The sequence below is a fragment of the Protopterus annectens genome, chromosome 11.part0 (assembly GCF_019279795.1).
Source record: "Protopterus annectens isolate FY-2018-M chromosome 11.part0, PAN1.0, whole genome shotgun sequence".
Classification (NCBI taxonomy): Eukaryota; Metazoa; Chordata; order Ceratodontiformes; family Protopteridae; genus Protopterus; species Protopterus annectens.
The window spans coordinates 833,395,871-833,412,184 of record NC_056745.1 but is presented as its reverse complement, the minus strand read 5'-3'; the positions used below and the strand labels follow the sequence as shown (position 1 = coordinate 833,412,184).

The window sequence follows — 16,314 nt, the reverse complement described above, 5'->3', positions numbered from 1 at the left end:
CATGCAAGGTTATACCTCCAACAAAAAAGCAAATACACCAAAAACCTTTTAAGCATAGTAAAGGAGAATAGAGGTATAGCCAAAAGAAATCAGGGGGCTGGAGGGAGGTTTACCAGGACTGCAACAGTGAATACACTCGAACATCTACATTTATGGTAAATGTACACAACTGTACTATGTTCTTCGTGTTTCACTGCTGCAGTCATCACATTTTGGTAGATTCCCAAAGCTAAGGATGGGAGGAGGAATTTAGGTAGCATTAGGACCAGATATAAGGCCCTGCAGGACTGCAGTGGCAAAGCCAGCTCTGGATTTAGAGAAAATTGGAAAATGGTAATGTTTGGTGAAAGTATGTACAGAACTCCAGGTAGCAACTTCTAGGATGTCCCTGGTAGGGACACCTCTGAGAAAGGCTGCAGAGGTAGATGCAGCCCTGGTTGAGTGTGGTCTTATCCCCTGTGGGATAGGTTTTCCATGGTGCTTATAGCAGAAATGAATGCAATGGCCTATCCATTTAGAAATGGTTTGCTTTGAAATGGCCTTTCCCTCTGCCCCTGCAGCAAATGCCACCAGCAGTTGTTCAGATTTCCTTTGAGGTTTAGTCCTGTCCAAGTAAAATCTAAGATGTCTGTGCACATCTAAGGAGTGCAGTATCCATTCCCCTTTGTTCTGTGGATTAGAAAAAAAGGTTGGCATATGAATGGACTGATTAAGAGCCACACTGGATACTACCTTGGGCATGAAGGAGGGGTTGGTCCTGAGGGACACCCTGTCCGCATGAAAGATGATGAAAGGCTCCACTGCCATAAGGGCCTGTACTTCAGATACCCTTCTTGCTGAAGTGATTGCTAAAAGGAAGGCTGTTTTCCAAGAAAGGAATTTTAAATCTGCACTTGCAACTGGCTCAGAAAGAGGTAGAGTGAGTTTTTCCAATACAAAGTTAAGGTCCCAGGCAGGAGTAGGTGCTCTCCTGGGTGGTCTTAAGATTTTGGCCCCTCTGAGGAACTGCTTGAGCAGTGGATGACAGAAGAGGGGTGGTTCTGTGTTGTAATGAGCTGAAATGGCTGAGGCATGAATTTTGATGGAGGAAAAAGAAAGGCCCTTGTGAAGCATCTCAGTTAAGTATTGAAGAATCTGAGGTAAATTGGACACTGCTGTGCCCATCCCTTGAATTTGGTTCCAGGCACAGAATCTTTTAGATTTTTCAGCATAAGATTTTCTAGTACTAGGCCTCCTTGCCTCCAAAATGACATCCAACACTTGTTTACTGAGGAATGGTAACGGAGAGGTTAGGTAATTAACCGGGCTGCCAGGTTCAGGGTTTGCAGCTGAGGATGTAGAAACTGGCCCTCCTGCTGTGACAGCAGGGTAGGGGTCTGAGGCAGGTGCCATGGAGCCAGCAGTGACACATTGCGCAAGAGGGATACCAGTGTTGGTGTGGCCAGTCTGGTGCAATGAGTATCGTCCTTGGTTTGTCCTGTTTGATCTTTCGTAGTACCTTGAAGAGGAGAGGCAGAGGAGGAAAGGCATAAACTGATAGATTTTTCCAGCTGAAGGACAGTGCATCCACTTTCCAAGCTTATTTGTGGGGAGTCCTTGTGCAGAATTTGTCCAATTGGTAGTTCTGGGGGGAGTCAAACAGGTCTATATCCAGGCTCCCACATTTATTTATCAACATGTTGAAATTCTTTGGTTCCAGTTTCCACTCGTGTGGGTCCATGAGATTTCTGCTTAGTTCGTCTGCCAGTGTATTTAGGTTTCCTGGCAGGAACTGAGCCTGTAGATGCACTTGGTAGCTCAAGGCTGTGTTCCACAGAGCCATAGCTAGTCTGCAGAGGGGGGGGGGGTATGAATGGGTACCCCCCCTGCTTGTTTATGTACCACATAACAGTGTTGTTGTCTGTCTTTACCATTAATTCTCCTGGAAGAATGTGATTCTTGAAGGCTGTCAGAGCATTCTGTACAGCTAACATTTCTTTTTGATTGATATGCAGGTGCATTTGACTTGGGTTCCATTTGCCCTGAATGCACTTCCCTGCCAGGTGAGCCCCCCCATGCATAGTCTGGTGGGTCTGTTGTTAGGGTTTGGGTGGCAGGGGGTAGACTGAATGGTAGTCCCTTGTTTTGGTGGAAGGCCTCTGCCCACCAAATGAATTCTAACTGCAGGCAAGGTATGATAGGAATCATTGCTTCTAGATCCTGTGAATGTTGACACCATAGGCTTTTTAGATATCATTGTAGTTTCTTCATATGCAGTCTTGCATATGGAATTAGGAGAATGCAGGAGGCCATGAACTCCAAGGCTTGCAGTATTTGCCTTGCAGGTAGCAGGGTTTTTGTGGCCATTAGTTTGAAGTAAGTTGTCAAATGAATTTGTTTCTCTGGCCATCTGGAATGTTATGTTCAAGCTTGCTCCCAGGAATATAATTTGTTGACAGGGTACAAGATGTGATTTATTTTCATTTATGGTGTACTCCAGACAAGTTAGCACCTTTTGTACAAATGCCAAAAGTACAAATGTCAAAAGTATGTCCTGGCTTTCTGCCTGAATTAGACAATTGTCCAGGTATGGGTACATTTGAATATTTCTTTGCCTGCAAAATGCAATGACTGGAGCTAGGCACTTTGTGAATACCCTGGGCGCAGTAGATAAGCCAAAGAGCAGTGCAGAGAACTGATAGTGCATGGAGCCTGCTTTGAAGCGTAAGTATCTTCTGCAAGATTCCCTGACTGGGATGTGCAGGTAGGCTTCCTTTAAAATTCAGTGTTGCCAACCAGGCATCCTTGCCTAGCATAGGAAGCAACTGGTGAAGAGTTAGTGTCTTGAATTTTGGGATCACCAAAAAGGTGTATAGGATAGAAAGGTCTAGGATAGGATGCCATGTGTTGTCTTTTCTGGGTACCATGAAAAGTCTTGAGTAGAAACCTTGTCCCTTTTCCTCTTCAGGTACAGTTTGAATAGCCCTTATGCTTAAGAGAGACAGTACTTGCTTTTGAGCCTCTGCCCACTGATTTGGGGGTAGATCTGGCCAACCGTTTGGGATTGGTAATGTGTGGAAGTGAAATCTCTATCCTTGGGAAACTATATTTAAAACCCATTTGTTCTGGGTAATGAGTTCCCAGTTTTTTTGCCTGCAGAGCAATCTTTCCCCCTAAAGGAGCAGTAAGTTGAGAAGTGCTTGGAAATTTTAAAGTTAAGTCATTGAGACAGCTTACCATAGCGAGAGTCTTACTACTCCATGATTTGGAAGTGGGAGCCCCCCACTGCTTAGTCCTTTGTGTACCCTGGGACTGAAGCCTGGGTGTTCTGCTGGTTCTGGGTTTGGACTGAGAAGGCCTGGAAGTGGCAGGAAAGGATCAATTCTTAGAGGGCCAATGCCTACTAAATCTTGGAGACTGTACTTGTAGGAAATATTTAACAGTTTGCAGAGATTTAGCTTTTTCCTCCATCTTTTTAAGTACTTCTTCTGCTTTGTTGCCAAACAGGCAGTCCTGATTTAAGGGCGCATCCAGCAATTTAGCTTTAACGTGATCTGGCAAGGATTTCTCCTTAAGCCAAGCGTGCCTTCTAAGTACAGACCCAGTGATAGCAGCCCTGTAAGATGCCTCTAGTGAATCAAAACCACATTGCAAAGTATGTTTTCCAACCTGTTCAGCAGAATGCATTAAATCCTGTAAATCCTTATTTTCAGCACAGTCAGGAATCAACATCATTTTCTGCTTAAGCAATCCAATAATATGCTGCTGATACTTTAACATGTGAAACTGGCAGTTTAAGGCCCTAAAGGCCAAGGTTGCAGAAGTGTATACCTTCTTACCCCATCTATCCAGCGCCCTGAATCTCTATCAGAGGGGGTAGGATTTTTGGTAGTAGCCTTAATATCCTTGGGTCCTTGTGAAATGGTCTCAGGATCCGCAATAGGATTTTTAAAAAGGAACTTGTGAGAGTCAGAAACCCTGTAATATCTATCAGGTTTTCTGGGAGCAGGAGGTAAAGAGTCAGGGGCAAGGCTAGATTCCGAAAATGCATCATCAACAATGTCTAGTACAGGAGGGATAGCTAAAGGCCTGTGTTGGAGCAGGAGTAAGAAATCCCTAAGCCACTTTTTAGAATCAGAGTAATCCTGGCATTCCCAGCGAAAATGCTCCCTAAGAGTATGCAAGGTTTCACCAAAAGAGAAATCCTCTGGGGGGGAAGTAGAGGGAATAGAGTCCTCTGCATCAGAATCCTCATAGGTAGATAAGGGTAAATCCATCAGAGGAAACAGAAATTTCAGAATCCTGATCAGAAGTATCATAAGCAAATTCAGTCCTAGGTCTCTTAGAGGGGGAAGGTTGGCTTCCCCTGATTAAAGTAATAAGGTCTTCAGCCATTCTTATCATTTGTTTTTCTAGGCATAGAGGCCTGACCATGCAGTCTGGGCGTCGGTTTTCTAGGCATGGTTCGAGTTTTAGGCCTTGAAGAAGAAGATGGCGTTGGTTTAATATGCAAGTCAGTAGGCCTGAATACACCCACAGAAGCCAGTGTCTGCACAGCGGCTCCAGACCCATCCAAGGTAGAGAAATCCGCAGGTTCCACAGTTGAAGCATCTCGTGGCATACTCCGAATGGGTCTCAGTAGAGGCCTGCAAATCTGAGGTAGCGGGTATCAGGGGCTGTGAAAGCGCCTCACTGAGTACCGGTGAACTGGCGACTAGCTCAGGAGAAGCGTCGTCAGCAGCTTTGGACCTAGGCGGCATGTCTCTGTCTTTATCTTTGCGTTTTTCGGAATGTCGGTAGTTGGGTGGCTTACTGAAGACATATCTGGATAATTGAACCGAGTCCCAAAATATTTAGATGCGTAAATATACTGACAACGAATAGTTTGTTGTTTAAATAAGGCACAAAACCGACAGCGAGGTACGTCGTGGTCAGGGCCTAGCAAGGAATACAGTACGAATGAAAATCTTTGCGAGGTATTTGCTTTCCACAAGAAATACAATTATTGACTTTTACTGACATCGGTTTAGAGCAAGAAATAGTTTCCCCAACGGGGTACTTAGCTTTAGTTGAAGACTTCGGTTCTGAAACTCGAAAACGAAAATTTCAGGAGTCAGCCGACTGGCACTTGCGAACTGCTTCTGCTTCAGGCACCGCACGCCAAGAAAGACTGATGTAATGGCGTCGGCTGCATGCTTTATACCCCTGACTACCTGACGTCATGGAAGATGAGACAGCAATCGATGCAGGACCCAAGACTTTGATAATCAGGCCGACTTCAGGGCTACTGCAAGCAGATAACCCAAATGTGATGACTGCAACAGTGAAACACGAAGAACATCTAATGTCAGGATCAACATTACTGTTCTGTAGATAATTCTGGGTATTGACTTTGGTTACATCTGTGAGTTGTGCTGACCTAAGGGTCAGAGAAAGAGTGTGGTTAAATCCTTTGGCCTAAATAAATCATTGCTGAAATTTTGAATTTATTGAGTTGTACATCTTCCAATATTATAACTATAGTAAAGGAACAGCAAACTCATTCAGGAGAAAAAGCACACTTGAAGAACACCTATAAATCAAACGTGTCCATAACATGGGTGCAGCCAGGTATACACCACATATGACATAGCATGCACTTTTTAAAAATAATGTATTCATTTTGAGTAATGGGATATATTAGAATGTAATTAATTGGATTTTTACCATGGGCTGTGATTATATAGTTTAATTCGCTCTTTTTAGAATGTCTGAATAGCTATTTTTTACATGCTTAATCTTGTCATTCCAGGACTTTTTTCAGCAGTGAAAAACTATACTGTACAGAAAATGTATTTTGTGGAGTAGAGGAACTAAACTGTGGAAGCTGGGGTACTATTTCAAAAATCTAGGCTATGCTCCCTGCCCATAATATGTGAGTCTGCAAAATTTGAGTGGTTGTTTCTTCAAGAGGTGCTGTCCTAACAAAGGTGGTGGCACTGTACAGGCACTAAATGCAGTTTCTGTGAGAAAACAGCTTGTGATTAAATAGCTTAGCTAAAGTCAATGCATTAGTGGAAAGAGATATAGCTAATTTTGAAGAGAAAACAAATTTAACATTTCCTGAGCCCCCTTTTTCCTATATGGTCATATGTAAGAATCATTATAACTACTTAGGATGAAAGAGTAGTGATGTTAACAATTGCACGGTAGTTCATGGCAACAGTACAAAGCATTTCCTGAATCATATATTGACAAGGGAGGCTACTGTAAAATTCACATTGAAATCTTACAAACATAAGTTAGTTTCATATGGTTATTTCAAATTAGCAACATGCACGCTTTGATATTTTATGCTTAGTAATATATGACATATACAGGAGTAACTTTCTCAGAGAATGGGTTTGTACCTCATGGGGAAGCATGAAAGCCTTTGACCTAAAATAAGAATACCTAAATACAAATGATCTAACACAACTGATCTACGCATACTTTGTCTAACTTGGCAAACTCAAAAACTTAAAAAAAAAAAAAAAAGCAGAAAAAGTGTTTTTGCAGTGAGAAAAGCCCATGCACTTCCCATACTCCCTAACTTATATATAACAAATTCACGGCAACACAACAGTGGAAAAATAGGAAGAAAACACGAAGTGCATCAACAGATCGCACAATCAAGCACACTGTGATAAATCAAACTGCAATATTGTACTACTTTCAAGAAAACTAATACAAGTGATCACAGACTAATACACTTTCCTTACAATCAGAGATATAACCGGTAAAATGTTGTGGACAATATCATTAGATCAGCTGTGACTTGATCACTTATTTTAGCCACTCATGATTAGACAAAGTGATAGACCACTTGACTGGAGCTCATACAGAATGCATCGACACTACTGTAACACTGAGATGCAAAACTAAATCTTACTAATCGGTTTAACACTGCTCTTCATACTTCCTGGTGACCTAATTATCTCTGTCAAGGACCACTCTACTTCACCTCGTCAGAAACTGCCTAATGGTCTCAGACTGCATATGTTTCTTAGCTTGGCACTGTCCTCTCACATTTTATGCTGACCTGCAAGGCAAACTACTGAAAAAGACACACCCCTCATTTCAGAGTCAATTTTTCCTAAAGCATTCCTAATTTTTCCAAACAGACCGGCACTGGACTTGATGTAAAGATCTTGCAGCCTGCTTCCACAGCTTCTGTTAAATGTATTATTTGCTATGTGAAAAATGAGCCTGCAGAAGCGCTATGAAGGTATTTGTGAGATTATACCACATGCTACTGCTATTAATGAAAACTTTGGTTTCTTTTTTCAAAAGCAGCTAGTTTCAATTTAATAAAGTTTAAAAAAAGAACAGCTAATTTCTCAACTTCTGATTTTTTTCATACTAATACTATTAATGCCATGTAAGGTCCAAGTCAAAATTAACAAGGTTCTTTGATGACTTTTCAACCATTGTTTAAATGGGTAAATCAGTCAATCAATCAATTGATTGACTGACATATATAGCTGGACTGTGGCAGAAAAATATGGTGAATATGACAATGTTTAATTCCCTGTCACCCCCTCACCAACACTCATTCACAGCTGCCTAAGGACAGCTATCTGTGAATTTCCTTATCACATAAATGATGGAAAAAAGTATAGTTGTGTCAGCTTACCATAAATGCAGATATTTGAGTGTCTTTACTGTTGCAGTAACAACCATATGAGTATTTCTTGCTGTGTAGCCCTTTGCCAACCTGAGTACCAGAGATTTTAACTCCTTCCTTTTGACCTAGTGGACACCTTAAACATGACCCAAAACTACAAAGAACAAAGCAGGAAATACTAAACGAACAAGAATCACGGCAGCGTACCAAGAATCTGTAACACCAAATGCTCCAATATATGATATATTTATTACAAATTAAACATATATAAAAGGCAATGTCCACTATGACAAAAAACTGATTAGCGCTTTCGTCTTGATTAATTACAAAACTTTATCTGATGATGTATGATGTATACCCTAAACATGAAGTCACAACATCTTAGTATAAGGGTGATCAGCCTGCACCATTTTCAGGTCTTTCTTGCCCCCAGAAAAAAGAGGAGCCCCACCCCCAAGAAAATCTCCAGACCTAGAGCACAAGGCACCAACAAGTTCCCATTGTGCAGGGGGAGGAACCCTAAGGACCTAAAGAGAAGGAGAGAGAGAGACAGAAAGAGAGAGAGTGGAGGGCCATTGGAAAGGACTGCTGCTGGAAAATGCATTTTTAATGAATGAGTTTCATTTCATTTTCAATTAATGTGAATTTCAAGGGAAGAAATGTTTACTCTTGCTCATTCTAAGTCTGTTTTCAATGTGAGACTGTTTTATTTAGAAAATGGCTATTGGTATTTGTGCTGTAAAAATTGAAATAAAAGTTGTACTTTTAAAATTAAATCCAAATCTCTGTAAACATTGTAAAGTAAAGAAGAAAATGGTTTGCATACTGACAAGTTTGAGCAGTGTTGTAGTAACAGAGACAGCCAATGGGACACTGGAATGGCAACATGGGGGGAGCGGGTCCCTGGTTCATTACCCTGCCTGTGGCCAGATTTGACCATGATATGGCCCTGGGAAGGAGGAAGTAGTTTTGGGGGAGACGAAGTGTGGGAAGTTGGGATAATGGTTAAGGTGTTTACCTTGCAGGCATAAGGTGCAAGGTTTGATTCTTACATGGGGTAATTGGCTAGATTTAAAATGGCCTAAAAGGGCAGATAGCCTAGTACTAATCTATGAACTTATGAACAGGCATAAGGTGCAAGGTTTGATTCTTACATGGGGTAATTGGCTAGATTTAAAATGGCCTAAAAGTGCAGTTAGCCTAGTACTAATCTATGAACCTATGAACCTATAAGAGCAAGGGACTGGCTGAGTCATAATTACTCCCTGCTGGACCCCTAGGGCCAAGGTCCACTAGACCTGTAAGTAGATTCTGGTTGCCATCTTTTATGTTGCCAAGGTGGCATATCCATTCTGAGTCTTTTCCCTTTTAGCCTTTGCTATGAGGGAGGAAAGGTCAAGAACTTAGCAGGATAGTTTCTACTAAACTAAGGTGACTGAACCCGTAGCAAATCCTTGCCAGTCTGCACAGATTTAGCCTTCTCTTCCAGTTTCTTGAAAATTGATTTGGGTCCAAACAAAATGTCTTTGTATAGATGGATATCTAGAATCTTAGACTTAACATGGTCTGGAAGGGATTATTCCCTTAAACAAGCAGGTTGGCAGATAACAGATCATGAGGCAGCCATCCTGCTTGATGTTTCTACGACATCAAAGCCATAACACAAAGAATGCTTTTCAACTTGAAAAAGAGAACAGCAGGTGTCTAATATGTTTTTTTGGACAGAGCTCTGTCTTCCATCCCCTCTAGTTTATCTTTCATCCAGTCCAGCACATTTTCCTGATACTTAACTAAATGGAACTGGTAATTGAGTGCTCTCACAACTGGGGGAGCAAAACTATAAACTTTTTTGCCAAAAGATCCAGGGTTCTCTCCTCTTTATCATTAAGCAAAGACTTCCTGGAAGTGTGCTGCCTTTAGCCCCCCCATAGGACCATGAGAGTCACCACTTCAGGATCAGCAGTAGGATTCCTAATAACATGTTCGTGAGAGTCCAAGACCTTTTACAACCAGTCTAGCTTCCAAGTAGCAAGTGGCTTTGAGTCAGACTGCAGGGATGAATCTGTAATATGATCATCCACAACTTCGAATACTGGAGGAATGGCCAAAGGTTTATGATTGCAGAGAGCTTAAGAAATTCTCTGACTCTCCTTTTAGATTGACGGTCATCACAAGCTTCCCAATGGAAGCCCTCAGGTGGTGGAACTGCGGCTGAAATATAGTCTGAGTCATAATCAGTACATGAGCCTGTGCACAACTGATCTACATAAGCCAACTCATTCTCATTCTCATCTGTCTCATAAGAATCTGAGAAATCCTCTGGGGGGGGGGTGGCTCCCCTTTTTTCCCCAGAAACAGATACTGAAGAGGCAGGAGGTATGGTAGGATTGTGCTGCTTGGAAGCCATAGTGAAGAGTAAATCCTCAGCCAGTGTAAGCAGGTCATGCTGATAGCTCTGTGTGGGTTTGGAGTCTGAAGTTCTAGTCTAACGCATGGAAGAAAGCCTCCTTTTGGGTTTGGCCTTAGGGTTGGTCATGGGGTTTTTGTCAGAGGCACTGGGAAAAGGCCTCAGACAGGCAGCCGTGGCCTGCCACAGTCAAATGACAACCCCTCAGAGGTTCTCACGATTCCACCCTCCCTATTGAAGTCAGAGAAAATCTTGCAATCCTGCATGCAATCCTTATTAGTACTTTCTGCATCCTCATACTCATATCAATACTTGACATAACTGTAATGTTCATTGTGTTTATTTCTAATAACCATTCTGTTCCTTTTGTTAATTTCTTCTTATGTTAACAAAAAAAGTTCTCAAACTGAAACCTGACATTCTTGTGCTCTTATAAAAGCCATTCAAACACATATTGTTTTGAACAGTATTTTTCTTTTCTGTCTTTTTTTTAAGAGTGAAAGGACAAATGTGGCAAGTCTAGCAGTGTGGCTTAGTAAACTAGACAACTGCTATTCAAAAGCGACACCTTCATGTGTCTGTGAGAATAAAACAAGAGTTAGTGACAGTGGAATCACACTATTTTATTAATTTATTAAGTGAAATTCCATATATACAAATTTTATATGAAAACAGTTGGCTGTATGATAAAACCCACATTGCTGCAGGTATAGTTCAAGGAGAAAACAATTCTCATATTCTGCTTTTCTTGTTCCTCCTCTCTTTCTCCTTCCTTCACCACAGGCTAGTCTTTACTACTGTCAGCCATCAAATGCTTATCTCAGGGCATAAATGGAAGCAGCAGTCCCAAAAAAATAAAATACAAGGTACCAATATGAAATAAATCCAATAAGATCTAAAGGAATCTTTACCATCTTTTTGTGATTTAAATTTTATTTTGTTACAGTAACCAACACATTTTGTGCACCAGACTACTACAGAAGACATCACAATTGAGTCATCATCATTCTTTTGTGACCTCACAAACCAGCTCAGCAATTAGTAGTTGGGAATAGAGGTAGGCAATTATGCAAGCCAGATGCCATACAAAGCTATCAGTGTGACTCATTAGCAAGCCCTGCTGTAGAACTCTGTGACCTTAGTCAACATTTCATGAAATGAAGCAGTGCATGGTGCCTTCTCATTCTCTCTCCTTTTTGTGCACAGCAAATCCACTCACTTAGTAAGCTTATGGGGTGTGGTATGTGGTCATCAGAAGCCAGCAGGGGACAGTGGATGGCTTCTCTGCTCATCTTAGTGTCAGATGGGTGCTACATATCCTCTGTCCCTCAAAGGATCAGGAGGATGGAGCAGTTCCTTAGATCTTCAAAACGACAAGTGAATTGGATTTTCCCCTTTTCATTACAGTTCAGGTTGATGAGACAGTTATCCTGTCCATCAAAGGGTCAGGGCCATTATAAGCCCATAAAGTCGTCTACTAACTGAATTAATGCCATTATCTTTTAATACAAGATACACTGAATATCTTTGGTCCATCCTGCATCTGTAACAGATGTGATAGCCTTCTCTTTGCAGCTTAGGCTGGTTTTTGGACTGTAGGAATAAGATTACTGATTCTAATGCATATACTGAAGGAACAGCTGTTGGTGTATGTTTAATAATTATAGATACTCTGTTATCATGTGACTTATACATTAGATTTCTGTTTTTGAAACATCGAGAGACAAAAATTAACCATTAACCTTTACAGTGAGCAATGCAGGCAGTAAGGGATTGACATGGATAATGGCAAACAAGCATGGAAATCAGAAAAAGCTCATCTTAATGCAATCCATACCTGGCAAACACAGTCACAGGAACCCAGTCCTTGGCGTCAGGAAAGCAGAACTGTGGAATGGCTTTCAACTGGTCCTCTGCTTCTCGCATGAACTTAAAGGATCTATCAAACTGAAATAAAACACAAAACAAAATAAAGTACTGGACAAGGGTTACTGCATCATGAAGTATGTTAATCATTCAAAATGTACATTTTTCACTGGCATATCTAGCTCATCTGTCTGTGACTATGAAAAACGTCTCTCATTTTAATGCCTACGTCTCTTCTCTGTCTTACTTACCTCTTGAAAATAAAGTGTTGTCTAACATATAGTCCATGCAAACACAAACTGTCAAGAACAAGTTCACAATACAAGCTGCTAATGCAAAAAAGACACAGTTGCCCTTGTATTAGCAAAACTGTTTAAGCCGTGCAGCTTTTCAAGTCAGACGCTAACAAGCTCCCAAGGAGAAATATTGTTGGTTATTACAAAAAAGGTATCTATGACAAGAGAAGGGCAATTTCACACATAAAAAGACTTACTCAGCATGGTAATCCACAACGGCATTGTGTGCCTAATCAGATTACCTGTAGTTATATGATCCTTAACCTCCAAATTCTAAGAATTGCTGTTAATGACCACATAACAAGACACTCAATGGATGTTAAATCAGAAATTCACCCTGGGTCTGACCTCCGTGTCTCTGACAAACAGAGGCAGACAGTAGCTATGTCCAAACTAATATACCCCCCACACACACACATAACCTCCAGAAATGTCCTGACGTACCCCCTACTAATAAATGCCCATGATACACAGGGACACAGCTGGGTTAGGTTGTGTGGCTGGGCTTATAAATTCCCCGGTGGTCATTAGCCTACTATATACCTATGAACTAATAAGGAACACTGTGAAACAGATTGTGCATACAGTTCAATCAAGGGATCAGGAATTGTTAAACTGCTGACACTATGGACTATAGAGGCAGATTAGCCTATATAGTTAAAATACATACATTCAAAGGGGCATAAGATAATCCTGTTTGGTAGAAGTCTGACAAATACTTGATAACCGGAGATGTCAGAGCCCAATTAGGGTCCTGGCCTCTAGAAAGACACTAAGAGAAGAATTCCTTCTACTTTGCTATGTATGATTTCCTTGTATTACATTTCCTAGCCTCTTTCATAATATTTAGCATGTTCTCTGAGCATCTTTGGAAGATCTAACACTCATCCTTCCTCTGCATGGAAGGAAAGAGTGCTAGAACATCCAAACTTTCAGCCTTAGTGTATTCAGGTTGGTGGACAGTAAGGTCCCTTTTTCCTGAGTTAAGAGGTCCACTCACAGAGACAGCATAGTTAGATTTCTAATTGCTAGACTCAGCAGGAGGGAGAATATACAGTTGTGTACACTAACCATAAATGTAGATGTCCGAGTGTAGTCACTGTTGCAGTCATCACACTTGGGTTATCTGCTTGCAGTAGCCCTCAGTCGGCCTGATTAATAAAGTCTTGGGTCCTGCGTTGGTTGCTGTCCTTTTCCATGACGTCAGGTAGTCAGGGGTATAAAACATGCAGGCGATGCCATTACATCAGTTTTTCTTGTCCCAGATGTCAGGTGCCCCATTAGAGGGAAGCAATAAAAAAAAAAATATATATATATATATATATATATATATATATATATATATATATATATATATCCACAAGATTATACCTCCAACAAAAAAGCAAATACACCAAAAAGCTTTTAAGCATAGTAAGGGAGAGTAGAGGTATAGCCAAAAGAAGTCAGGGGGCTGGAGGGAGGGTAACCAGGACTGCAAAAGTGCATACACTCGAACATCTACATTTATGGTAAGTGTACACAAGTGTACTATGTTCTTCATGTTTCACTGTTGCAGTCATCAGATTTGGGTAGATTCCCAAAGCTAAGGATGGGAGGAGGAATTTAGATAGCATTAGGCCATGTATAAGACCCTGCAGGACTGCAGTGGCAAAGCTAGCTCTGGATTTAGAGAAAATTGGAAAATGGTAATGCTTGGTGAAAGTATGTACAGAACTCCAGGTAGCAGCTTCTAGGATGTCCGTGGTATGGACACCTCTGAGAAAGGCTGTAGAGGTAGATGCAGCCCTGGTTGAATGGGGTCTGATCCCCTGTGGGATAGGTTTTCCATGGTGATGGTGCTTATAGCAGAAACTAATGCAATGGCCTATCCATTTAGAAATGGTTTGATTTGAAATAGCCTTCCCCTCTGCCCCTGCAGCAAATGCCACCAGCAGTTGTTCAGATTTCCTTTGAGGTTTAGTCCTGTCCAACTAAAATCTAAGTTGTCTGTGCACATCTAAAGTGTGCAGTATCCATTCCACTTTGTTCTGTGGATTAGGAAAGAAGGTTGGCAAATGAATGGACTGATTAAGAGCCACACTGGATACCACCTTGGGCATGAAGGAGGGATTGGTGTTGAGGGACACCCTGTCCGCATGAAAGATGATGAAAGGTTCCACTGCCATAAGGACTTGTAATTCAGATACCCTTCTTGCTGAAGTGATTGCTAAAATGAAAGCTGTTTTCCAAGAAAGGAATTTTAAATCTGCAGTAGCAGCTGGCTCTAAAGGAGGAAGAGTTTCTCCAATACAAAATTAAGGTCCCAGGCTGGAGTTGAGGCTCTCCTGGGTGGTATTAAATTTTTGGCCCCTCTGAAGAACTGCTTGAGCAGTGGATGAGAGAACAGGGGAGGATCTATATTATAATGAGCTGAAATGGCTGAGGCATGAATTTTAATAGAGGAAAAAGAAAGGCCCTTGTGAAGCATCTCAGTTAAGTATTGAAGAATCTGAGGTAAGTTGGGCACTGCTGTGCTCATCCCTTGAGACTGGTTCCAGGCACAGAATCTTTTCCATTTTTCAGCATAAAATTTTCTAGTACTAGGCCTCCTTGCCTCTAAAATGATATCCATCACTTGTTTACTAAGGGATGGTAAAGGAGAGGTTAAGTAATTAACCAAGCCGGTAGTTTCAGGGTTTGAAGCTGAGGGTGCAGAATCTGGTTCTCCTGCTGAGACAACAGGGTAGGGGTCTGAGGCAGTTGCCATGGAGCCAACAGTGACACATTGCGCAAGAGGGGGTACCAGTGTTGGTGTGGCCAGTCTGGTACAATCAATATAATCCTTGGTTTGTCCTGTTTGATCTTTAGTAGTACTTTGGAGAGGAGAAGAGAGGAGAGGCAGAGGAGGAAAGGCATAAACTGATAGGTTTTTCCAGCTGAAGGGCAGAGCATCCACTTTCCAAGCTTGTTTGTGGGGAGTCCTTGTGCAAAATATGTCCAATTGGTAGTTCTGCGGGGAGGCAAACCGGTCTACATCTGGGATCCGAGTTTATGCTTAATCCGTCTGCCAGTGTATTTAGGTTTCCTGGCAGGAATTGAGCCTGTAGATACACTTGGTAGCTCAAGGCTGTGTTCCACAGTGCCATGGCTAGTCTGCAGAGGGGGTAAGAATGGGTACCCCCCTGCTTGTTTATGTACCACATAACAGTGGCGTTGTCCGTCTTTACCATTCCTGGAAGAATGTGGTCCTTGAAGTCTGTCAGAGCATTCTGTACAGCTAACATTTCTTTCTGACTGACATGCAGGTGCATTTGACTTGGATTCCATTTGCCCTGAATGCACTTCCCTGCCAGGTAAGCCCCCCATGCATAGTCTGATGCATCTGTTGTTAGGGTTTGGGTGGTAGGGGTAGAGTGAATGGTAGTCCCTTGTATTGGTGGCAGGCCTCTGCCCACCAAAGGATCTCTAACCGTAGGCAAGGTATGATATGAATCATTGCTTCTAGATCCTGAGAATGTTTGCACCATAAACTTTTTAGATACCATTGTAGTTTCCTCATATGCAGTCTTAAATATGGAATTAGAAGAATGCAGGAGGCCATGAACCCCAAGGCTTGCAGCGTTTGCCTTGCAGATAAGCAGGGTTTTTGTGGCCACTAGTATGAAGTAGGTTGTCAAATTAATTTGTTTCTCTGGTGTGAGGAAAGCCATCTGGGAAGTTGTATGTACGCATGCTCCTAGGAATATAATTTGTTGACAGGGTACCAGGTGTGGCTTCTATTCATTTATTGTGTACCCCAGACAAGTTAGCACCCTTTGTACAAAGGCCAGATGATTCAAAAGTATGTCCTGGCTTTCTGCCTGAATTAGACAATCACCCAGGTATGGGTATATTTGAATATTTCTTTTGCCTGCAAAATGTAATGACTAGAGCTAGGCACTTTGTAAATACCCTGAGCACAGTAGATAAGCCAAAGGACAGTGCAGAGAACTGATAGTGCATGTAGCCTGCTTTGAAGTGTAGGTATCTTCTGCAAGATTCCCTGATTGGGATGTGCAGGTATGCTTCCTTTAAATCAAGTGTTGCCAAACAGGCATCTTTGCCTAGCATAGGAAGCAACTGGTGAAGAGTTACCATCT

General features: G+C 41.7%; 1 protein-coding gene across 6 annotated transcripts in view; it reads right to left on the bottom strand.

The window, feature by feature from the left end:
- The window catches only part of DENND2A (DENN domain containing 2A), a 2,268,767-nt gene that overhangs the window by 1,110,788 nt on the left and 1,141,665 nt on the right, over positions 1-16,314 (bottom strand). For all 6 annotated transcript variants that reach the window (XM_044088248.1, XM_044088247.1, XM_044088242.1 and 3 more), the window contains one exon: positions 11,869-11,978. In XM_044088248.1, the coding sequence (XP_043944183.1) occupies positions 11,869-11,978 (110 nt within the window). The remainder of the gene's footprint in view (positions 1-11,868; positions 11,979-16,314) is intronic.